The sequence below is a fragment of the Diachasma alloeum genome, unplaced genomic scaffold, assembly GCF_001412515.2.
Source record: "Diachasma alloeum isolate Michigan unplaced genomic scaffold, Dall2.0 Dall_scaffold_00202, whole genome shotgun sequence".
In the NCBI taxonomy this organism is placed as follows: Eukaryota; Metazoa; Arthropoda; class Insecta; order Hymenoptera; family Braconidae; genus Diachasma; species Diachasma alloeum.
The window spans coordinates 1,557,405-1,582,268 of NW_021680367.1; the positions used below are offsets into that span (position 1 = coordinate 1,557,405).

General features: G+C 34.2%; 3 protein-coding genes across 4 annotated transcripts in view; 2 read left to right on the forward strand and 1 right to left on the reverse strand.

Moving 5' to 3' along the window:
- Positions 1–4,361, reverse strand: part of LOC107035933 (probable Ras GTPase-activating protein) — a 141,732-nt gene extending 137,371 nt beyond the window's left edge. Inside the window, exon 1 of the mRNA XM_015253589.2 lies at positions 4,101–4,361. Coding sequence (XP_015109075.1) covers positions 4,101–4,149 — 49 coding nt within the window. The 5' untranslated portion in view covers positions 4,150–4,361. The remainder of the gene's footprint in view (positions 1–4,100) is intronic.
- Positions 4,362–4,531: 170 nt separating this feature from the next.
- LOC107035910 (protein ROP) lies at positions 4,532–20,519 on the forward strand. Of its 2 annotated transcripts, none has more exons than XM_015253557.1 (11): positions 4,532–4,559; positions 7,835–8,134; positions 9,329–9,432; positions 10,769–10,917; positions 11,215–11,430; positions 12,189–12,287; positions 12,351–12,558; positions 14,245–14,487; positions 16,118–16,308; positions 17,909–18,063; positions 18,749–20,519. In XM_015253557.1, the coding sequence occupies exons 1-11, from the start codon at positions 4,532–4,534 to the stop codon at positions 18,808–18,810; spliced, it is 1,755 nt and encodes a 584-aa protein (XP_015109043.1). In that variant the 3' UTR covers positions 18,811–20,519. The 2 variants fall into 2 exon arrangements, with proteins under 2 accessions (XP_015109043.1, XP_015109042.1); XM_015253556.1 differs by lacking the exon at positions 9,329–9,432 and adding an exon at positions 9,899–10,002.
- Positions 20,520–21,063: 544 nt separating this feature from the next.
- On the forward strand, positions 21,064–22,147 carry LOC107035915 (NAD(P)H-hydrate epimerase). Its single transcript, XM_015253563.2, has one exon. It carries the CDS (start codon positions 21,285–21,287, stop codon positions 22,074–22,076), a length of 792 nt encoding a protein of 263 aa, XP_015109049.1. The 5' UTR covers positions 21,064–21,284; the 3' UTR covers positions 22,077–22,147.
- Positions 22,148–24,864: the final 2,717 nt, after the last annotated feature.

Sequence of the window (24,864 nt, forward strand, 5' to 3'; positions counted from 1 at the left end):
TTCTGAGTTTTTGTTTGCTTATTTAAATCAAATTTCTGAGTTTTAATTTCGTCACAAATTTTTGAAAATACAAAATTAAACTTCAATTTGAAACCCTCGTCCAATTAAAAATTAATCAACAGCACTATTTTCTCCCGCAAACTGAATTTTCCGTAATTTCCCAGAGATCAAATCTGTAGCGAAGTGGTAAAACGATTTAAGTCGATTTTGTCTATTGACCAGTTTTTCGTGAAAAAAAAAAAAATTCTAAGAGAATTAGAATTTAGAGAGAAAAAATTTCCGCTTCACCCAGCCGGGAATCGAACCCGGGTCTCCCAGATACGCGCCGGGCACTCTTACCGACTAAGCTACCGGGAACCACAGAAATTCACTCTCAAATTCACCTCATACACCGCCTAACCTCCTTTAGGCATTAAAGAATTCTAAGAGAATTAGAATTTAGAGAGAAAAAATTTCCGCTTCAAACTAAATATCTCGGAATCTAAGAAAGATAGCTAAATTTTTATCAAGACCTTTTTTGTAGCACTCAATTTACTCAAGAAAAAAGGTTTGTTCGGTGAGGAACTAGGTTTAGGGTGGATGTGGGAGAAAATGGGGAGGGAAGTGCTGGAAAATTAACGTTGAGACGAATTATAAAAATTCCCGTTTATTCGTGGGATCGAACCACGTCCTTAATTAACTATTTACACTCTTTGGTATAATTGTCACTGTTGATAGTCTTATTTCACTGATTATTGTCTCTGAATTTAATACTGTTGAATCACTGAATTTAGTTGAAGTTTAACTAATCATTGTGGTGATGTACTGAACGAAACGTTGATCTTACAAAGACTGGTGATGTACTTGGTTACTAGTGAGCTAGGTGAGGTTCAAAATGCTATACTGTACTCGGTGAGGTGCGATGTAAGACTAAATTTTAAGGTTTTCAAGATCGTCTGACCGCTCAACCGAAGGTTCCCGATGGTGCTCGAGTTGAATGTTCTGGAATTTTAGTCGCGTTTTTAACAAGGTTAGGGGAGGGTGTGCCTGTACCGCTCAGCGGGTAATACCGCTCACCCGATTTTCTCCACAACCATCAACTTCAAAATTTCTTTCTGTTCCTGATCATGAAGAATTTGATGTGATTGTCGGAAAAATTTCACTTTATTTACCACTTTAAATATGAAAAAACACCTAACGAAGTTTTGAGGTCTTTACAGTGCAAAATTTGTGGACTTGTAATTAAGGTTTTTGATAGTTTCAAATGCTGAATTCTCGTATTAAACTGTGGTTTTTCCATTCGTGGTACTTTCGCGTGTAATTTGAAACCAATTCGAACTCAAAACTCCACTCATGTCAATAATTATTAACAATTTTGTTGACGCCGAGCGGAGTCGGTAATACCGCTCATAGGATCGGCCACGTAGTTGCTCGACAGTACTCGAGTACAGGTTAGGTTGCGGCGCGAGCGATACACGCAAAACCCTATGAGCGGCATTGGAATCGTGCCGAGCGGTATTACCCGACGGCGGGTAGTACCGCTCAATAGGGTCTCTCTTTTATTTTCAATCAATTCTGTGGATTCTAAGGAGAATTAGGCATCTACACTTCGAGAATAACGAGTTCAATAGTTAAAGAGGTCTCGCAAATACGTTTTTTATACTCAAGTTGAAATATAAAATATAAAAATGGCATTTCCCCTTAGATGGGTGGTACAGGCACACCCTCTCCTATTACAAAAATTCCATCATCTCGTTTAGATTAGCAGATATTCCTCAAAAATTCAACTAAGAGATAAGTCGACTTAAACCATTTTACCACTTCGCTACTGAAATAAATTTCCGTTAACGAAAAAGCATTGAGTCTGTTACAAAGTGGAGCAGAGAAGTCGTCGGGTGTAAAAATATCTGACGAGTAGGAGCGAGTATTTGGGATACGCAAACCGAGAGACGAGTAGAGCGTGTCTCGGCGGCGAGCGCGAGTCAACTCCAAATGAGCCATTTACCCCCGCAAAACAAATATCCAGAGACAAATCGAAAGACAAGGAGGAAAATATCTCCACCCACACGTCGATAATTCCTCCGTTTCATTTGGATTTGATATGGTAAAAGGCCAAGGTTCACATTTTTTTTCTAATTCATTTTCATCTTTTTTCCCTTCAGAGACGCCCAAGCACTCGCACTCATGATTTATTCATCGATTTATTATCATCTGCCTCCTCTGCCTTTTACAATTACATTACCATTACATCCATGACCATTACCTTACTCCATAATTTTTTTTTCCAGACAAGAATGGAGGAGTGAGTGGGGGGGCACACGTGCACGGGATAATTCATCTTCGATATATTGAGATAATGCCGGTTTAGATAATGAAGATTTTGAGGGGGAGAGGGGTGATCAATTTCATCGAGTAGTCGGGGAAATTTCCGGTTCAAAAAGCTGGTCACGAACCCATTTTGCCTCATTATTTCTTGAGAAATTCGAAAAACAATTTTTCATTAAAAAACAATTTTTTTGCTGCCGTTTGACTAGTTGCGGGGTAAAACGGGTTCGCGATCAGTGATTTGTTTCGGGAATTTTCTTGGCTACTCAAGGGAGTAATTTTTTACCCCTCCCCTTTTATTTTCGTTTTAATCATCAAAATTAACGTAATTTATTTTATAAAAAAAAATTATATTCAAAGTTTTGGGGTAAAAAATGACCCCACTAAATGGTCCGGCAAATTTCCGTTTCAAAGCACTGGTCATAAATCCGTTTTGCCCCAACCCTCCTCTTACAATTTAAAAAGCAAATTGAGATTTTTAAAATCAATTTTTGTTGTTATTTAAAGAATATCGGGGCAAAATGGGCTCATGACCAGTGTTTCGGACCTGTCATTCCCCCGACTATCCAATGGGGTCATTTTCGACCCCATCCCCTTCATTCTTTTTTTTTATTACCAAATTAATATAATATGCTGCGTAAAAAATAATAAATTCAAAATTTTGGGGTCAGGAATGAAATTTGAATGACATTTCCGTTTAAAAACACAGGTCATGAAGCCGTTTTGGCCCAGTCTTTCTTTCACAATTCAAAAAACAAATTCAGACGTCAAAAATGATTTTTCATTATTACTCAAAAAATACCGGGGCGAAATGGGTTCGTAACGAGTGTTCTGAACCGTCAATTTCCCCGGCGATTCACAATATTCTCAACAACTTTCATGTTCCCATCTCCCAGGCACAATTACCAAACCACGAAAATCGTGAGATGAAAAAAAAAACAGCGATAACAATTCCGTCATTATCCATCGAAATTATTATTCACGAATACATAACCCGAGTTCGACGCCCGATCGATCATAAAGTCGCAATAATCAATCGACCCGCAGTGCAACAGTGCACTGCAAAGCACTTTCCCATTCTCCCCTGATAAAATACTGTCTAGTTTTCTCACTTTATCCTCGGCACCAACGAAAAATAAAAACTTGAAGAAAAAAATGTAAATGAGTAAAACCTCAACTGAAACGTAAACGTACAAGTGTTCGATGTATTCTCGACCCGAACTGTGTAAACAACGTTTGAATTCAGGTCGAAAGCTCAAGCACGTGTCGACGCATCGTACTCTCCCTTTTTAACTCGTTCTCCACAAAAAAAACCCCAAGAATTTTAAAACCGAGAGGAAATCTCACGATAGCCCACGAACAAACAAAGAGACATAATTTCCCCGTCCACAATTTCGCGAATATCTCGGGAACGGAGACACCCAGAGCCATTTAAAAGCCGTCATTAGAAAGCTCGGAAAAAATGCAACGAAATCCCCTGGTCATGAACCCATTTTGGCCCAGGCCTCTTTGAAAAAGCCCCCAAAAACGATTTCGGAGCGCGAACTCTGCTCCGTCGATATCCAGCCAACCCCCGGGGCAAAACGGGTTCGAGACCAGAGTTCTGAATCGGAAATGTCCCCAGCTTTCGAGTGAAATCATTTCCACCTGTCTATCGCCAGTGGTTCCGGGGATAACGGACCTTTCGCGAAGTGCAGCCCAAAAATTCGCCAGCCAAAGGTCTCAACTCGATTAAAATCCGCGTTTACATCACCTCCCGCCGTTATTTCACGACACATTATCCACTGGGTACTTACCACAGACATTGAGCCACCCCTCGACCCTGCACGGATACTCCAGCTTCATCTTTTCCCCCAGTAATCCCGAATTATCCTCAAAAACTCGTCGTATCACAGCACAAAAAACCACATCACTGAGTTAACTCACGAGAAAAATAATTGCCCCCTCACATTTCCCCCCGAAAATCACTCATCGAGTTCACCCGTGGACACGTGAATGTCAGTGGCAAGTGTCGTGAATGCCGATTAATGAATAACGATCGTGTGTCGACGCGTCGAGTGTTTCACTCAAACTGAAATGCTGAAAATAAAATTCCGATCGGCGAGGCGAGGCCGGGCAACGGACGCTCATCCCCACTGCTTTCGGCGAGTGCGTGCGCATCTGGGACGAGGTTACGACGCCATCTGGTTGCCATTTTGAAAGGGTATTACTCTTTAGTACTGTCAAAATGGCGCTCAAAGCACAAGTCGGTCAGAGTGAGTTGAACAATTATTTGTTGTTTTTCGTGGGATAATTAGCGTTTTTAATTTTTCCTGCGATTTCTGGGGGTTCGACGGGCGTCGGGGCTTGTGGGGGCAGGGCCCGGGGGGTCTGGAGGGGCCGGGGAATTTTTTTTCGGAGGATCGGGGGCGGACGGTGATCTCATCGACCACTTGAACGCACACAGTAATCAGGGAAATGTCAATTTTCGAGGAATTTTTAAAGAGACCTGCGATTATTGACTTAATTGTTGGGGGTTGAGGGGGGCGGAGAGGACGCACTTCCGGCGAGGGGAAAGGCTTAATAGGGAGGATGTGACGGTTTATTTTGAATTTTTGGAGGGGTTTTTCGATGGGGATTTGACGTTTTGAGAGGAATTCCGCGGGATTTGAGGGGATTTGCGGGAGACGGGTTTTTGGGGGTCGATTGGAACCCTAGGGGGTTAAGGAATATTGTGGGATTGTGATATGGGGGTTTGGGATTTTTTTTGTAAATTTTTTCATTAATGAGAGTTTTTCGCGAATTTTTTGAGTTTTTTCCGCTTTTTGAGTTTGAAATTCAGAAGTTTTGGGGTTTTGATGGATAAGATAATTTTTTTGGGGTCGGGAGCGACCCCAGAGGGGTTGAAAATATTGTGGAGTGATGAAAATGTTTTAGTAATTTTTTAGAATTTTTTTTAGACATTTATCCTGATTTTTTTGCAAGTTTCGGATTTTTTATGGGGAAATGTTCAATTTCTTCGCATGAAATCATTAAAAAAAATTATTGTAGGGGTCATTATTTACCCAGGGTGTTGGAAAATAATGTGGGGTGAGAACAAAGTGTTTTAGTAATTTTTTTTAGACAGTTATTTTGATTTTTTTTGCAATTTTCTGATTTTTTATGAGGAAATCTTCAATTTCTTCACATGAAACCATTAAAAAAAATTGTTGGGGTTATTATCGACCTTTAGGTGTTGTAAAATATTGTACGGTGATGAAATAGTGTTTTAGTAATTTTTTCAGACATTTATTTGGATTTTTTTTGCAATTTTCTGATTTTTTATGAGGAAATCTTGGATTTTTTATTACATGAAATCATTAAAAAAATTATTCATCCTTTCATTATCGACCCTTGGGTGTTGGAAAATACCTGGGGATGATGAAATTATTATTCAAGAATTTTTAATTTTTTTTGATGAAATTTACGACATCCTTTGAATTTTTACTGAAAAATGTTGAGGAAATTCAGGAAATTTACGGTGGAAGGGGTCATTTCTCCTTGCGGGAACATTCTGGGGGTCGATCCTAGACTCATCCACGTGGGAGTGATACCCCGGGATTTCAAACGAGATTGATCACGAATTTTTTATAAAATTCAATTTTTAACGAAATCGGTTTGGCGAGGTTTTTCCTTTTTTATTACGCAGAGGCTCTTTAATGCTCTTGAGGGCGGAAGGGTAAGGGGGCTGTTTTGAGGCATACGTGACTGTCCCGTCGTGACGTCATTGGATGAAAAGGCCGATCAATAAGTGGGAAAGCGCCAAAGATTTGAGACCAACTGATATTTTCTTTCGTGAATTAATCACCGCAAAATTCCAAAAATTCAAAATAAAAATGAGAAAATAAAATTTTCTATTTAAACAGATGCAATTGTTTTGAATATCACGATTAACTCCTCATTTTTCAAACCAATTTTCCATTTTTTAATGAAAAAAAGTACTGGATAATTTTTCAACTTCAGGCCCGGGTGTACTATCTTTCGAACGTTATCTCGTTGTTTTTTTTCATCTTTCGTCATCTGAAATTGTCAATTGAGTCCTGCATCATGCAGAAGTTTTGAAATATTATGAATGAATAATCAAAAAAAAGTAGAAGAAATTCTTAATTTTTTCAAAGGGCATTTTTCATTTATATTCAGAATAAGTTGAATAACAAGAAATTGAAAAATGTATCTGATTTACGGTGACAAATGGCGGCCTGTCACCCAATATCATGCAGGGGGAAGACTGATTTCATAAATCTTTTCCCACACTGCACAGAGACATTTATTACGGAAAAGGCTCTTTGAAAAAAGTTGTAATATTTTGGAGAATTTTTTAATCACACTTTTATCACATAAAAATGGCAGATGACTACATACCACTGTTTTGAAAATTGAGATACCTAGCTGTCACTTCGCATGAGGAGTTAGTGTTTTATTATCTACCATGGAAAATGACAGCTAATAGATAATTTGCCACAGCGAATTAGATATTTGTAATTTCCACTTTTTTCAACTCATTCTGATTCGCAATTAAAAACGCTCTTTGAAAAAGTTCAGAATTTCTTATATTTTTTTTATCATTCTATCATATTTTTGGGAATTTCTACATGATGTACCACTCAATTGACAATTTTGGATTACGAAAGATAAAAAAATCCAGATAACATTCAAAAGATAGTACACCCGGGCCTTAATAATTACCCCTAGGAAAATATAAAATTGAAAGAAAACTCCATTTTTCACATGAAATTCAATTGCCAATTTTTCTAATCAATTTTAACGATTAATTTCACATCTTTTAATGAAGAAAAATTCTCATTCTTAATGAGTCATCAAAATAAAAAGATGAAATTAATTAGGAATAAGCTTTTGTCATCAAAATGTCTTCAATAGATATTAATAATAACTTTCTCGAAAATATTGAGAATAACTTTAATCTAGTTTCCATTTTTCAATGAAGAAAAATTCATAATTAATTATCAAAGCAAAAGAATGAAAATAATTAGAGATAATCTTTTCTCATCAAAATGTCTTCGATGGATATTACTAATAACTTTCTCATTTTTTTTCGGCTTATCATGCAGTGTATTTCTTGATTAATTACAAATCGCCAACGTTTCGGCTCTCATTCACAATCGAAGTAAAAGAAATATTAATAATGATTTGAAAATTTAGTTTTAATGCCTATTTTTATGTTTTTCGAATGGAAAATTGGGCTTCCAATGTTCACTGTCGATGTTTCCCCCCTCAAAAAATATTAATGAAGCAATTGAACAGAAAAACGGCGACACTTCAATTTTGTAAATGAACTTCAACAGTTAATTTCTAATTTTTAATGAAAAAATGCCAAATCTCCAATTAATTATCAACCAAAACAATGAAAATAGTTAAAGAAAAATTTTTCCCACCAAAATGAATCCAATAAATACTCACGACAATTGAAAACTTCAATTTTCATGACTATTTAATGTTTTTCAACTGAAAAAAAATGAGTTTTCAATTCCTAATGTTTGTGGTTCCCCCTCAGAAATTATGAATGAAGTCATCAAACAGAAAAAAACAGCGAAAGCAGGCGCCGTGGAGTGGCGAATCCTCGTGGTGGATCAATTGGCAATGCGAATGGTATCGGCGTGCTGCAAAATGCATGACATAAGTGCCCAGGGAATAACTCTAGTTGAGGACATAAATAAGAAACGTGAGCCATTGCCAACGATGGAGGCCGTTTACCTCATCACACCGTGCAATTCGTCTGTACAAAAACTCATTGATGACTTCAGTAATCCAACGAGAACAATTTACAAAGCAGCACATGTTTATTTCACTGAAGGTAAAGAGAAAATAAATTTTCCAATGTTCAAGATCTTTCTTATCTCCTTCAAACAATTCTCTTCCCACAATTTTGTGAAGACAATCTTGTTTCTCAAGAGTTTGATCATTTTCAATTATTTTCGCAGGTGTTAATATTTTTTTTATTCAATTATGATTGAATAATTGAAACTTGAAGTGAAGTAATTAAATTTTATGACTTCAGCGTTATCCATTGTTGATTAATTACGTTAATATCTCGAGAACGAGAGAGTCTAGAAGAACATGTCAGAAATATTTTCTATGGAAAATTTAATTCTCTACAAAAAAGGATTACAGACATTTTTTCCCGGAACCACTCGTTATCGAGATAATTCGGTAATTAATAGATTGAAAAATTCTTCAAGTTTCAATTCTGTGATTATTTTGTTGACGAGGGTTTTTAGGGTAAAATGTTCGAAGCCATTTTTTCTATTGAATAGAAACCCCCACAAAAAATTCTATTTCTCAAGTGTTCGATCATCTTTCACGATTTCCCCAGGCGTTAACAATTTTTTTCAATTTTATAAACTAAATTACAATGTCATAATTGAGATATGAAGCCTAGTAATGAAATCTGAGGGTTTCAATATTATCCATGTTGATTAATTGCGTTAATATCTCGAGAACGAGAGGGTCTAGAAGAAAATGTCAGAAATATTTTTTGTGGAAAATTTAATTCTTTACAAAAAAGAACTGAAGACATTTTTTCCTGGAACCACTCGTTATCGAGATAATTCTGTATTTAATAGATTGGAAAATTCTTCAAGTTTCAATTCTGTTATTATTTTGTTTGACGAGGTTTTCTAGGGCTTATCCCCTGAAAAAATTATATTTCTCAAGTGTTGCATCATCTTTGACGATTTCCCCAGGCGTAAACAATTTTTTAAATGTAATTATAAATGAATAATTGAATCATGAAGTCAAATAATAGAATTCGTTGATTTCAATCTAATTTATATTCATTAAATTCAATCATTTGAGTATTAAATTAATTTCCCATGTTTTTTCATAATTAATTGGATCCAAGAATTCATTCATCAATACCATTATTGATGATTATTCACGCCCCCAAGATTTCGTCAAATAATTCGCCCAATTAAATTCTCATTTTCTTCTCTTTGAAGTGTTTTAACTATTTTGATCTTCAATTTTGTTCAGTTAATCCTATTTTCAGCCTGTCCCGCCGACATATTCAATGCTTTGTGTAACTCCCTGGGTCCAAAACAGATAAAAACACTCAAAGAAATCAACATAGCGTTTATCCCATACGAGGAACAGGTAAAATCAACCAAAAGAAAAAAAATCATTGTGATGTTAAGACGAGTGGATCTGTCTCTGCTGTCTACTTTTCAATCCTCCCATGTTCTTGTTTACTAACAAAATTCACACTCAACCCTAATTGTTTTTGTTTCACTAATTAAACTAACAATTCTGTATCGAAATTAATCAAAAACTTTTAATTTTTTGTTACGAATGAATTAATAACGAGAATATCTCAGGAACGAGTGATTTTACGAGAAAATGTCTCTCCACATTTTTTGTAGCTGAGAAAATTTCCTATAAAAAATGTCTTCTGCCATTTCCCCCTAAATCCACTCGTTATCGAGATAATTAGAGGAATAAAGATGTTCTCATGACTTCAATGCAGAATTTAAACTTCTTAAACTTTCATATTGTGTTTATCGTCTTCACTTGCGCACGACTAACAAATAAAAAATGTAAATCCAATGCTCGCACGAACCAGTGTGCCCGGAGGAGCTCTTCAATGATCTCTGCAAGTCAATAGGAGCTAGAAAGATTAAAACACTCAAAGAGATCAACATTGCATTTCTCCCATATGAGTCTCAGGTGATGAGAGAATGAAATAAATCATTTTTAAAATATCTAGAGGCATTTAGACGTCATGAATGACCCTTGGAGATCATTTTCTAGTGTTTGTGCATGTTGTTTGAATCATTCTGCTATTTCACGAGACAAAAATGTTAATTTTCTCATTTTAAAACAGCAAAACGCTATTAGCTAATTAAATTAAACTTTTTGGTGAAGTCAATTTGACGTTTTTGTTAATTATTAATTCATAATTTCATATTTAGTGGGGCATCAAAAATTAATCTAGTTTCCATAGCTTTTTTGCTGAATTAATATTTTAGAAATTTGAAAAATTGTTATTTATTTTTAACTACTATTTTGCACTGCTTGTACATCTCTCTTAATTCTCGCTTTTCGATTCTTAATCAATGTTATTACTCTTAAAAAATAAAACTCATTGATCCAACTGTATTTTTACTATTCACGAGACAAAAATGTTAATTTTCTCATTCAGAAACATCGAAACATCATCAACTAACTAAATGAAATTTTTTAGGGAAATCAATTTGACATTTTTGTTAATAATTAACTCATAATTTCCCGTTTAGTGAGGCATCAAAAATTAATCTGGTTTCCATGGCTTTTTTGCTGAATTAATATTTTAGAAATTTGAAAAATTGTTATTTATTTTTAAATACTATTTTGCACTGCTTGTACATCTCTCTTGATTCTCGCTTCTCTGTTCTTCATCGATATTATTACTCTTTAAAAATAAAAATCATTGATCCAATTGCATTTTTTAAAGGTTTTCTCATTGGACTCACGTGAGACATTCGCATGTTTCTACAACCCCTCCTTCATAAATCTGCGTAACGCAAATATGGAGAGAATTGCTGAGCAAATAGCCACCCTCTGTGCCACCCTGGGGGAGTACCCATCAGTGAGATACCGAAGGTAATTGATTACTCGTCAATTTGAATCAATAAGTCATCAAAATTCTTTCGTTTCTTTTTTAACAAAATTTCATCACTTTCTAAACTTCTAATCATTTCGTTACTGAGTGGTCTCACCAAAAAATGTCATAAGATCATCTCTCTGGAGAATTTTACCAGCTACAAAAAAGATTTTTTCACATTTTCCCCTAAACCCACTGGTTCCTCAGATATTCGCAATATAAAATTCATGGAATCCACATTCTCGCACAATTGCCCCAGAATTAATCAGTAAAGTGTTTCAATCTGAATTTTTCAGTGATTTCGATCGAAACGTGGAGCTCGCACAGATTGTCCAACAGAAGCTGGATGCCTACAAGGCTGACGAGCCAACAATGGGTGAGGGACCTGAGAAAGCACGATCACAGCTTTTGATTCTCGATCGAGGTTTCGACTGTGTTTCACCCCTTCTGCATGAGCTTACGCTTCAGGCTATGGCTTATGATTTGCTTGACATCGAAAATGATGTGTATAGGTAATAATTTATGTAATATTTAAAAATTTAAATTTGTGAATTTAAAATTCACAATTTCAGACATTAATTGATTTTTAAATAATTAAAAATCAAAAAAAAATATCAAACCGTTCAATCAAAATTGAACGGTATCAAATTCTCTCCATCCTTGTTTAATTGATTTTTAAATAATTAAAAATCAATTAAACAAGGATGGAGAGAATTTCATCATGAAATCACAAGGATTTTCATGAAAAAACTCCTATTATAAACTTTAAAAATTGAAAAAAAAAATTTTTTGCTTCAAATACGTCTTCTCTACACATCTCTTGAAGTGGCGGTCCAAAATGGGTCACTTCAAGTGTTTTGCAGCGACAAATTACCTGTCTATTCAATGAATATCCACGTTTATACTCTTTTATTTTTTTACATAAAAATTCCATCAAAAAACTGCTGAAATAATGAGAGAATTTTTTATTTCACATCTTAAATGCCTTTTAAATAATTATCAAATAACAATTAGGGGAGAATGAAGACGACTTCATCAGTTCATCAGAATTTTGATTAAAGAAACTCGGATTATAAACCTTAAACATGAAAAAACAAACGTTTTTGCTTCCAAAATTTTCTTTTTTAATCAAAATGGGCTAATATTCTGTGCTTTTTATCGAAAAATTCCCTGTCGATTCAATGACATCGTACTTATTCCCCCAATTCGATTTTTTATTGAAAAATTGGATTTGAAAACCTGGTAATGATGAAATTATTTTTTATTTCAGATATGAAGCAACCCAGGGACAAGAAAAGGAGGTGCTGCTGGACGAGAATGACGAATTGTGGTTGGAATTGAGACACGAACACATTGCTGTCGTCTCTAAGTGAGTAGAAATGACAATGACCCTGCAGAGCAGAGTGAATGAAACAATTTGTTTTGTTTGCAGCAAAGTGACGAAGAATCTGAAAAAATTCACTGACTCCAAGCGAATGCCCCAGGGGGACAAACAGAGCATGAGAGATCTCTCCCAGATGATCAAGAAAATGCCCCAGTACCAGAAGGAGCTCAGCAAATATGCAACACATCTCCATCTTGCTGAGGACTGCATGAAGCGTTATCAAGGGAGTGTTGATAAACTGTGCAAAGTCGAGCAGGTAATAATTTTTCGCTCATTGAAAATAAAACTCATTGATCCCATTATATTTTTTACTATTCACGAGACAAAAATTTTAATTTTCTCATTCAGAAACATCAAAACGCCGTCAACTAGCTAAATTAAATTTTTTAGTGAAATCAACTTGACATTTTTGTTAATTATTAACTCATAATTTCATGTTTAGTGAGGCATCAAAAGTAATCTGGTTTCCATGGCTTTATGCTGAATAATATTTTAGAAATTAAAAAAATTGTCGTGCAGGTAATGATTTTCAGGGTCAATATTCATTCATTATAATATCTTGATTGATTTGTTAACAATTTCAAAATAATAATTCTGTGCAAAATGTTATTTGAATGACGCTGAATATTCGTGTTTATTTTCAAATTTTTCTCACGCAATTTAATTGACATATTTGATGATTGAAAATGGTTGAATCTATAGTGTAGTACAAGCGGTAAAAGATGCTTGGATATCCTTAATCATAAAAAATTGAGAATTTTATGGAAATTCTATTTTTTTTAGTAGAAATTTCATTTTTTTTAATTTAAAAATCATTATTGAAATTTTTAAGAATAATTATCAATGCATTATTATATTTTTAACGATTGGATCTCTCTATTGAACTCTCCAGGACAAAATGTTAGGGCAAAATATTATTTGAATGACGCTGAATATTCATGATTTTTTTCAAATTTTTCTCATGCACTTTTAATTGACAAATTTGATGATTGAAAATAGTTAAATCTATAGTATAGTAGAAACTGTAAAAGATACTTGGATATCCTTAATCATAAAAAATTGAGAATTTTAGAGGATTTGTATTTTTTTAGTTGAAATTTCATTTTTTTTTAATTCAAAAATCATTATTGAAATTTTTAAGAATAATTATCAATGCATTATTATATTTTTAACGATTGGATCTCTCTATTGAACTCTCCAGGACAAAATGTTAGGGCAAAATGTTATTTGAATGACGCTGAATATTCATGATTTTTTTTCAAATTTTTCTCACGCACTTTAATTGACAAATTTGATGATTGAAAATGGTTAAATCTATAGTGTAGTAGAAACTGTAAAAGATACTTGGATATCCTTAATCATAAAAAAATGAGAATTTTATGGGATTTGAATTTTTTTAGTTGAAATTTCATTTTTTTTTAATTAAAAAATCATTATTGAAAATTTTAAGAATAATTTTTAATGCATTATTATATTTTCAATAATGCAATAATAATTAAAAAATATAATTATAATTTTTTTTTTTATGGGAATTGTATTTTTTAGTTGAAAATTTCATTTGTTTTTAAATTAAAAAATCATTATTGAAATTTTTTATAATTATTAATATATTATTACATTTTTAACAATTAGATCACTCTCTTGAACTCTCCAAGACATTTTCAATGATTTTTTCTAGTGAAAATATAATTTTTTTAAAATCAAGTCAAATTCGATAGTTTTCAATTAATGTTAATAACACGATTATTTTGTTAATGACTCCTGGAAAATATGTATGAAGATATTGTACAAAAATTTCTAAAAATTTTTTTTTCCTGTGAAAAATATCCAAAAAGTTCCTCTTGACACTTTCATCTTAACTCGTGGAAGCGATGACAGTAGTTATTTTCCCAAAAATTGAATCATCAAATAAATCGATGTTACACGTTCGAAATCGTTCTAGGACTTGGCAATGGGCACAGATGCTGAGGGCGAGCGCATAAAGGACCACATGCGCACCATAACGCCAGTCCTCCTGGACCAGACAGTTGCCAATATCGATAAACTTCGTATAATATCCCTCTACGTACTCTCTAAGAATGGAATAACCGAGGAGAACTTGAATCGCCTCGTTCATCATGCACAGGTGTCTCCAGACGACAAGCAGACCATTCTCAACATGGCTAATCTTGGAATTAATGTCGATGTAAGTTTCTCACTGGATCAACACTTAAAATCGCTCCAGAAGGGCAAACATTTTTACGATTATGACCCGGGTGCACTATCTTTCGAACGTTATCTCGATTTTTTTTTCATCTTTCGTCATCTGAATGTGTCAATTAAGTCCTACATCATGCAGAAGTTTTGAAAAATTATGAATGAATAATCAAGAAAAAGCAAAAAAAATTCTCAATTTTTTCAAAGCGCATTTTTAATTTATATTCAGCATAAGTTGAATAACAAGAAATTCAAAAATGTATCTGATTTGGGGTGACAAATGGCGGCCTGTCACCCAATATCATGCAGGGGGAAGAATGATTTCGTAAATCTTTTTCCACACTGCACAGAGACATTTATTACGGAAAAGGGTCTTTGAAAAAAGTTGTAATATTTTGGAGAATTTTTTAATCACACTTTTATCACATAAAAATGGCAGATGACTACATACCACTGTTTTGAAAATTGAGATACCTAGCTGTCACTTCCCATGAGGAGTTACCATGGAAAATGACAGCTAATAGATAATTTGCCACAGCGAATATGATATTTGTAATTTCCATTTTTTTTCAACTCATTCTGAATCTTAATTAAAAAAGCTCTTTGAAAAAGTTCAGAATTTTTTCTATTTTTTTTTTTATTCATAATCATATCATAATATCATATCATTATATCATAATTTTTGGGAATTTCTACATGATGTACCACTCAATTGACAATTTTGAATTACGAAACATAAAAAAAATCTAGATTACATTCGAAAGATAGTACACTCGAGCCTTAAAAATTTTATTTTTGAAAGAATTATTCAATCGACTCTGTTAAAGATGACATATTCATTTCAAGATCAAAAAACGATTTCAACTCTCACCAATCATTTTTTAATTAAAAAAATCAGGTTTCGATGATTTTAATTGTCTCTTGATGATTGAAGAAAATTTTTTAATTAAATTCTTCCAACAATTTTTTCTTTTTATAATTTAAAAACTATTTTAATCGTCAAGAAGGATTTATAAGGATTAGAAAAAATACTTCAAACATTCGAAATTCATTTCAGCGAATAAAAACCGATTTTAATTCTCACCAATTATTTTTTAATGATAAAAATCAGGTTTCAATGATTTTAATTGCCTCTTGCTGATTGAAGAAAAGTTCTCAAGTAATTAAATTTTTTGAACAATTTTTTTTTTAGTAATCAAAAGATTATTTTAATTGTCAATGAGAATTTATAATGATATAAATATTTCCATCATCAATTTTTTTTTTATCATTAAAAAATCATTTCAACCGTGAAGAAAGATTTATAATAATTATAAAAAATACTTCGAAGATAGCAAACTCATTTCAGTGAATAAAAAACAATTTGAACCATCACGAATTATTTTTTGCTCATAAAAATCAAGTTTCGATGTTTCAAATTGTCTTTTGATGATAGATAAATGTAAATTTCCCTTCGCAGAGAGAAAGGAAGTCTTATCCATCAATTCACATCACAAAAAAATATTTCCATCAAAAAATTTTGTTTTTCAATAATCAAAACATCATTTTAATCGTCAAAAAGGTTTTATAACAATGAAAAAAATGTCATAAATAATTGAAAAATATTCATTCAACTTCAGGGAAAGGGAAGAAAGCCTTATCAAGTTCCACGCAAGGAGAGAATCACAGAACAGACGTATCAAATGAGTCGCTGGACTCCAGTAATTAGAGACATTATGGAGGACGCCATTGAGGAGAAATTGGACTCCAAGCATTTTCCATTCTTGGCTGGAAGGGCTGCGAGCTCTGGATATGCCCATGCTCCCACTAGGTAAGGCGATGCGCATGAAGGAAATTTACTAATCCTTTTCATCACAACTATGTGAAATATACACAACTACGTAAATTTTTTAATTTAATTCATCACAATAAGAACAAGCGGATAATCGCATTTTCTGTATATGGGTATAGTTTATGTTGTTAACAAATTAGCAATATGCTTCCGAATGGATTCTTCATTTTTGAAATTTATTACTCTTATTTTTTATTGTTCTGAATAGTGACCCCCATATGACCCCCATATAATACCATATTACTCCAATATGACCCTCATATTGCCACATATGAACCCCACATGACTCTGTATCATCCCATATGAGCCCATTAGGGCACCATGTGACCTCAGATAACTTCCAAATGACCTCATATAACCCCCATATGACCCCGTACAACTTTTATATGACCCCATATAACCCATATATGACCCCCATATGACCTCCATATGACCTAAAGCTTCATATTGCTACTATGCAACTTAATAAATAGTTATGCTGTTTTCATCATCTTTGCACTTCATCGAGAAAGCATCAAAACAATCTTTTTGAGCCATGATTTCATTGATATGACTATTAATTTTTCCACTTTATCGTGAAAAAAATGAAAAAAAAAATCTCACAAACTATATGCTGTAGCTCAACAGTGATAGATGCGATCTGCATCCTATTCTGATAGAATCAAGAGGCTATCAATACAAATTTTTTAAGCCATGATTCATTTCATTCTGTTAACAATTCTTGGACTGAGCATCGAAAAATCGATTTTTGAAAAAATACCACAAACAATATTATAATATAATATCATAATAATATCATATAATATCATATCATATCATATGATATTATAATATCATATAATATAGTTTGTGATAATATTTCACAAACTCTATGAATAATTCAACTTTAATTGGTGTCGATGAGTAGAGCCTATTAACGTCTATATTCATGGAAAAATTCAGGAAATTTCATCGAGCTACTATAAAGAAAATTGCGCAAAAAAATTGAAAAAAAGTACACACACATACTGTTTAAAATCTGGCCAAAATACAGTCAAATTGGTCATTCATCCCCCTCGGCAATTATCGATAGTTATCGGCAATCATCGGACGCGGACGAGGCGGTCGTCCGTGTCGCAATCGTCAGTACACCATCGAACCTCATCTCGGACAGTTACCGTGACAGTTATCGGGACAATTATCTATTTGTTTTGTGTCAATACAGTCCACTCGGGGAATACATCTATTTATTCGTTGTTGTAAACTAACGTTTCAAGTGAAATCTTTGTGCGAATTAAATGGCAAATCATCCGAATTCACCTCTTTTATTATTTGTGCACCCACCCCAAAATCACCTCTCCCGACCACCCAACTCATCAAATCTCGAGTAGATTTTGAATATATACATATATGCATACAGACACCATCTAAAAATCGCATATTTAGACTTTTTAGACCATATTTAGTTACCCTGACACAAAAATTTGGAAACTTAATTTTGAACGATTACAAAGCTTCCGTTCGGGAGCAAAAGGGCGATTTCACTGAGAATTGGGGGCATCAGCTCACTCAATGATGATTGATGACTAATTAATTTCAGCGTGAGATACGGACACTGGCATAAGGACAAGGGTCAGGCCACCATCAAGAACGTTCCACGATTAATTGTATTTATCGTCGGTGGATTGTGTTTCTCGGAGATACGTTGTGCTTATGAAGTCACTAATGCTGTTAAGAATTGGGAAGTCATTGTTGGTAAGTTGATAAAAAATTATTCCCCACTTATTCACTAATTTAATCGCCCAATCTAGCCTTCTAGTATATTTTTCACTATTTTTATTCATTACAAACAAATTTAGAAATGAAAAATCTGATAAAATTCAATTTTCTGACTGAAAATTCCAATTTTTTTCAATACTAAAATAATTACTAAAATTTGTCAGGGTAATTAATTGTTGATAATATTTTGACTAATTTGATCACTCAATTCAACTCATTGAAACATTTTTAGTGACTTTTTCCTTTTCAAATAGTTAAAAACAAAAAATTGGATCGAAATTCATTTTTTAATTTTTTTTTCATCATAAAAAGTTGAAAACAAAAAGTTTAATGACACTTTAATTTTAATTTTTCTAGAATGTTTCTAATGTTTTTGTTTTCATCATAAAAAAATTGAAACGAAAAATGTCACGGAAAGTTAATTTTTTGAGTGAAAATTTTGATCAAAAATTTTTAACCGTAATTATTTATTAATTATGATGTCTTCACTAATTACCCCACTTTCTCGAGCATTTTTAATTATTTCTGGACCATAAATGAATTAAAAACGAAAAAGTTGGATGGAAAATTGATTTTTCAAGTAAAAAATTTGCATAAAAAAATAAACAAAAAATCATAATTCAAATTATTGACAATAATTATGATATTTTTTTACTTTCAGGATCCTCTCACATCATAACACCAAAGTCTTTCCTCTCAGACTTAAGCAAACTCCACGTCTAAGCTCCAAAAACCAAAAACCAAAAAAAACAAATTGAAAGATAAAAAATCGACTGAAAACAAAATTAACTTTCCCGAGTTAAGCAATACGCAGGCCTGGATCCCTCGATCCACAAATTAGTTGATCAATTACTTGTGAATTACCGATTATATGTCAATTCAGCATTAAACCGAACGAAAAAAATCTCTGAAATTCACTGAAACGTACTAATGAGGTTTAAAATTCTTACAATAATATAGTCCTTCATTTGAGGATCATGGAAATAAAGTGCCTGCGAGAATTGAACACCCAAATGATAAAAAAATTCAATCCTGCACTCATTTTCACTCTCGAAAAAATTAGAAACCATTCTGAAATATAAAATGATCCAAAATCTATTAGAAAAATAAAAAAAAACATCATCACTTGGATTCCAGTGGAATTTCCTGCTCTGAATGCCTCTCAGCAACCCATTTTGCTCCATTAGATGCCAAATTATTGATATTTTTATGAAAAATCAATGAAATTTGATGTCTCTAATTTTTTTTCATTGAAAATTTCCCCTTTCTTCTCCACTCCTCAAAAAGCTGCTGATAAAATTCCAAAAATGCTAACTCGGGCCACAAAATCAGGAATAACCAAGAAAAATTGTAAAAAGTATTCGTTATTTATTGAAAAAAAAAAATAAAATATCGATTTTGCTCCCGCGATAACCCAAAATCGATAGAAATGAATAATAAAAAGTAGAAATTCTAATATAATTAAATTGATTGATAATAAAAATCATATTCAGATTAAAGAAGAAAGAATAAGAGTGCGTATGCAGTATTAGCGTGCGAGATGCTTCAACTCACTGATTCGTAGCTTTACAATCACCTAGATGAATAAAAACGCGTAGAAAATTACCGAACAAAGACGTAAAATAGTCAAATAAATTAACATTTGCCTTCGAAGTAATTATAACCATAACAATATTAATTACTTCCATTGAATCTTGTTGTATTGACGTTTGAAATATCTGGATTTTATCTCTGTTTAAATGATAATACATTCCGTAAAAGCACTTGTCTGTTCTTCATGATTTATTCAATGACAAAAGCACTCATATCAAAAGTGAAATAAATGCATTATTGATGGAGTTACCATACTTAGAGGACCGTTAAGTAGTTGTAGAAGAGTTTAAGAACTTGATTTTCAATTTTTTGATTACTTCATCACAGTTTTTTGCGAATATCTCGAGAACGATTGGGTTCAGCAAAAAATGTCAGAAGACATTTTTTGTAGGAAACTTAAATCTGCACAAAAAATGTGGAATGATATTTTCCTCTAAACCCACTCGTTGGGGAGATATTCGCAAAAGAATCTACGAACAAATTTTTTCGAGTGGAAGAGAACGAAAATATTCTTTCTTTTGGTTATGAAAGAATCAAGAATGCGAAAATTTATTTGAAAAATGATAGGAAGGAGTTCTGAAGTCAATGGAAGTATGCCTGCTACCTTCTTATTGTTCGCAATACCATAATTAATGGATAAAGCTATTGATGAATATTAAAAAAACGTTGTCGTTGAATTAGCGGAGATTACGAGTAGATTTGCGATGTTTATAATGTATCAAATGGATGTACCTAGTTTTTAATCGAAAGAGAGTGATTTAGGAGAGTAGAGTGACGACAATGGCCTATGTATTACCGTCGTTGGAGATTTCATTAAAAAATCTTTAATTGTGTATAAATTTTTGTTTTGTTCAATTCTGTGCAGTTGACAAGTTGAATAAATTAATTTTTTTGTCTTGAAAAATGCAATTTAACATTTTATTACTGATTTTTAAAAGTATACATCCCAGAGAAACTATTGGTTTCATTAAAAAAATTCATTCATTTTCTAAAGGAGAAAAATAAATTTCACTTAATGTTTAATTCAAATTTGCGGGTACTTCCCGCCATTACACGAATATCAACATTCTAAAGACTTCATAGCAATCCCAGCGACAATTTTTCCATCAAAGCATCAACACAAGTTTCTTTTTTCTACCTAAATTCTCTTAAAATACATAAACACACAAGATAAAAGTACCTTTTCTTCAAAAATCAATTTTTCTAAATTTTTAATTCAAATTTGCGGGTATTTCCCGCCATTACATGAGTATTAACATTCTAAAGGCTTCATCGCAATCCCAGCGACAATTTTTCCATCAAAGCATCAACACAAGTTTCTTTTTTCTACCTAAATTCTCTTAAAATAAATCAACACACAAGATAAAAGTACCTTTTCTTCAAAAATCAATTTTTGTAAATTTTTAATTCAAATTTGCGGGTATTTCCCGCCATTACAAGAGTATCAACATTCTAAAGGCTTCATCGCAATCCCAGCGATAATTTTTCTATCAAAACATCAACACAATTCTCTCTTTTCTCCCTGAATCTCCCAAAAATGAATAAAAACTCGCAATAAAAGTAATTTCTCATCTCTAAAAATCGATGGTTTCCACTATCATTCGATGATAAAAACCATTTGCAAGTCGTTCTCCACCCCCTCCTTCCCACTAAGTTATCCTAACCTCAATAACCGCCGGTTGATCACCACCTCTGTCTCGGAAATGGTGAAATACCTCAACCAGAAGGAAGCAATAAACGTGGACCAGGCCCTGTTCACGTCCTACCGTTTCAGCGTGGACCAGCTGATGGAGCTGGCAGGTCAGGCCTGTGCGCTGGCCATAACCAAAACGTACCCTCCGTCAAAACAAAATCCTAACCCCATCCTCGTGTGCTGCGGCCCTGGGAACAACGGGGGAGACGGTCTGGTCTGCGCTCGACACCTAAAACTCTTCGGATACGACCCCGAGGTCTACTACCCCAAGAAAACCTCCAACAAACTGTACGAGAGCCTCTTACACCAGTGCTCACAAAATGGCGTCGAGATACACGACAAAATGGCGGATATTAAGAACTCGAAGGACTTCAAAGTGATCATCGATGCCCTCTTTGGGTTCAGTTTCAAACCCCCGGTGAGGGAGGAGTTTGTACCCATCGTCGAGTACCTGAGGACAGCGAAGAGCCCCATCTGCAGTGTGGACATACCCTCAGGGTGGGACGTGGAGGCTGGGCCTCCTGGGGATGAGGGGATCAGCCCTGAAATGCTGATTTCTCTGACTGCTCCCAAATTATGCGCCAAGAAGTTCAAGGGGAAGTTTCATTATCTGGGGGGCAGGTTTGTGCCGAAGAGACTGGAGGAGGAGTATGGGTTGGAGCTACCAGAGTATCCAGGAACTGAACTCGTCGTTTTGTTGTGAAGGTTGTCAGGGGAAGGAATATATGTAATTTGATATGAATTGGGGTGAATAAAACGTTGAATATTGATAAATTGGTATTCAAGGGCTTCCTTTCGCCCCCACTCCCTTCTACAAAGACACAATTAGTTGAGTTATTATTGATGATCAATTGATAAAAAAGATGGCGGGGTACAGTATTGACCTGTGCTCGACGCCTAAAACTCTTTGGGTACGACTCTGAGGTCTACTACCCTAAGAAAACCTCCAACAAACTGTACGAGACCCTCGTACACTAGTGCTCACAAAATGGTGTCGAGATACACGACAAAATGGTGGATATTAAGCCTTACCAATCGAATTTTCTAGTGCAACGGTACGTTGAAAGATGGCGGGATTATTCTCATTTTAAACGGAATTACAAAATGAATCGAACTAAAGCAATAGATTGTCAGCCGGAAACTATTACCTATAAACAAATGACGATGGTAACTCACTTGTAATTCGTTAGCAGATGAATGTAATGCATCTTTCCGGGTTTAAAGATTACTCAATTGATTAGGAACGATGAAAAATCTTGGCAATATAAATCAGTTCATAAATAATTTATTGCAAATAATTTACAGGAATAATCAATCATATTAATCGTAAGTCTTTTTTTTCTCTACAAAAATACGAGTAGAATATAGTAGAATATTGGTAATTTAGCTGTGGATGGTAAAAAGGTAAATAAAAGGTCTAAAACCCCTTGACGTAACTATCAGTGCTCACAAGGGTCCAACATCAAGAGTCATACCTCGCAAGGGTCAAACAACAGAGTACAGGCAGGACAATCTCAAGGGTCAACTTGGGGCAACGGGGCAAACTTGAGGCAAAGAGGACACGGGTCACACGGGAGAGATTTCTGATATCTTTCGCTCGATATATGATCGTTTGACTCTTGTGATTTTCCTGCCTGCTTCTCCTGGTTGAACTTTATGATCATTGGACCTGTTTGCCTCTCCTGGTTGACCCCTGTGGTCGTTTGACCCTTGAGATTGGCCTGCCTGCCTCTGTTGTTTGACCCATGCAAGGTATGACCCTTGCAACTTTTGACCCTTACGAGGCAAAATGGGAGAGCCTTCTATTTCGCTTCATTTATGATAGTAATCAATAATAACACTGTTCAACCATACTCGACTCATTTTCAGCTGTAAATATCGGAGCTGAAGACTGGAATGTCGTGAGTAATTTCGAATTAGTAATTTTTTTCCCTTCCTCAAGTAATCGTAGCCCCACCTCCCACCAATAACACCAACGAAATACAAACAAATATTTCGTAAGCCCACTCTTCCTCAAATTCAACAAATTTTCCAACCTGTAATAATTCTGTTATTTGATGGGCAATCATCAATATATTTTATCACTGCGATTCTGGCAGCTCACATAGCCTTCTCTATATTTAGTACACTCAGAAACGATGTTCTTTAATAATAAGTCTAATTCTCCAGAAATAACACAGTTTTACTACCCAGATACCGACATTTATAATTTACCCGCATATTCTCTCGCACATTCCACATAATGTGTCAATTATCAGACAAAATTCACAGGTCAATCGTTTCCCCGAATTATATAAAATAATCACATGCGCAACCATAAAAGGATGAATCTCTCTCACGACACCACATAAATTATTATCGATTGATCGGGCAAACCTCAAATGAAGTTGATTTGTGGATTATCTTCTACCCTGGCCTTGACTCGACGATACGACTGATGGCACCATAATATAAATGATCATATACTCATCTTTGTCATGAGATAAAAACCGCTGGAACATCCGTAGATCCCCTTTCCCAGCCGACAACCGTCCAGTTTTTTTTTATTGGGGTCCTGGGACTCTGTCCCAGTGTGCTTGGTAGGGTGAATAGGTCAATTTCTGGACGGGGGTTAGTTCCTGGACGATTTCAACTTGCATTGAATATTTCACAAATAACATGAAAATTGTGTTGATTATTTCACCTCTCCATAATAATTTTTATTTCCTTTGGTACATAAATCTCATTTTCTGTACATAACGTTCACATTTTTTCTGAGAAGACTTGGTGTTGGTTACTGATGATGATAATATTTATTAAAACAAAATAAAACAATAGAGAACAATATCTATATATGCTGAAATTAAATGAGTTGCACCAAATGTTGAGACTGAAAAAGTTATGAGAACAAGAGTTAGTCAGAATAGTCTTCACAGCCGATGTCTCCGTCACCTCTCCATAATATCACTTGTGTATAATCACGTGATCAATTATTTTCTTCTATTGATCAACATTTAATAAATAAATAAAAATATGTCCCAGCCGTCCAGAAATTGGGGGTTTCGACTACATTCAACTGCTGCGATAGAATTAATCAAATTATCCACTTCCCCTCCCCTTGAATGAGAATGAGAGGAATGAAGTTCGAATGATTACCATGGGTTGTTGTTATGGGTGTGAGCGTGATTTGTTTTATCTATCCATGATTGGATGATGGAGTGGAAAGAATAATAAATCGCCCCTTTTCCCTTTGAGACTTAATTGAGTTGATCTTTACACAACTATTTATCACTTTAATTATTCTTTATTTTGTTATTTTCACTTTATTTTTTTCCGCTAATTAAAACATTCTTGATATGGAAGCCATCATGTCCCCGTTTAGGTCATTCTTTTATTTTAGATCCCACCACGAAACTCGAATTTCCTTTACCCGTCCAGCAATTGGCCTGGTCACCCTACCGTCGTCCCAGGAAGAAGAGCGTTTTGGATGTCTCCCGGAATCAGCGATCCTT

What these genes read in the sequence shown, in the direction of transcription:
- LOC107035910 (XM_015253557.1), top strand. Translation starts at nt 4,532, where the DNA reads ATGGCGCTCAAAGCACAAGTCGGTCAGA. An exon ending in ACATGTTTATTTCACTGAAG is followed by an intron (nt 8,135 to 9,328) that starts GTAAAGAGAAAA and finishes TCCTATTTTCAG; the next exon opens with CCTGTCCCGCCGACATATTC. An exon ending in TTATCCCATACGAGGAACAG is followed by an intron (nt 9,433 to 10,768) that starts GTAAAATCAACC and finishes CATTTTTTAAAG; the next exon opens with GTTTTCTCATTGGACTCACG.
- LOC107035915 (XM_015253563.2), top strand. Translation starts at nt 21,285, where the DNA reads ATGATAAAAACCATTTGCAAGTCGTTCTCCACCCCCTCCTTCCCACTA.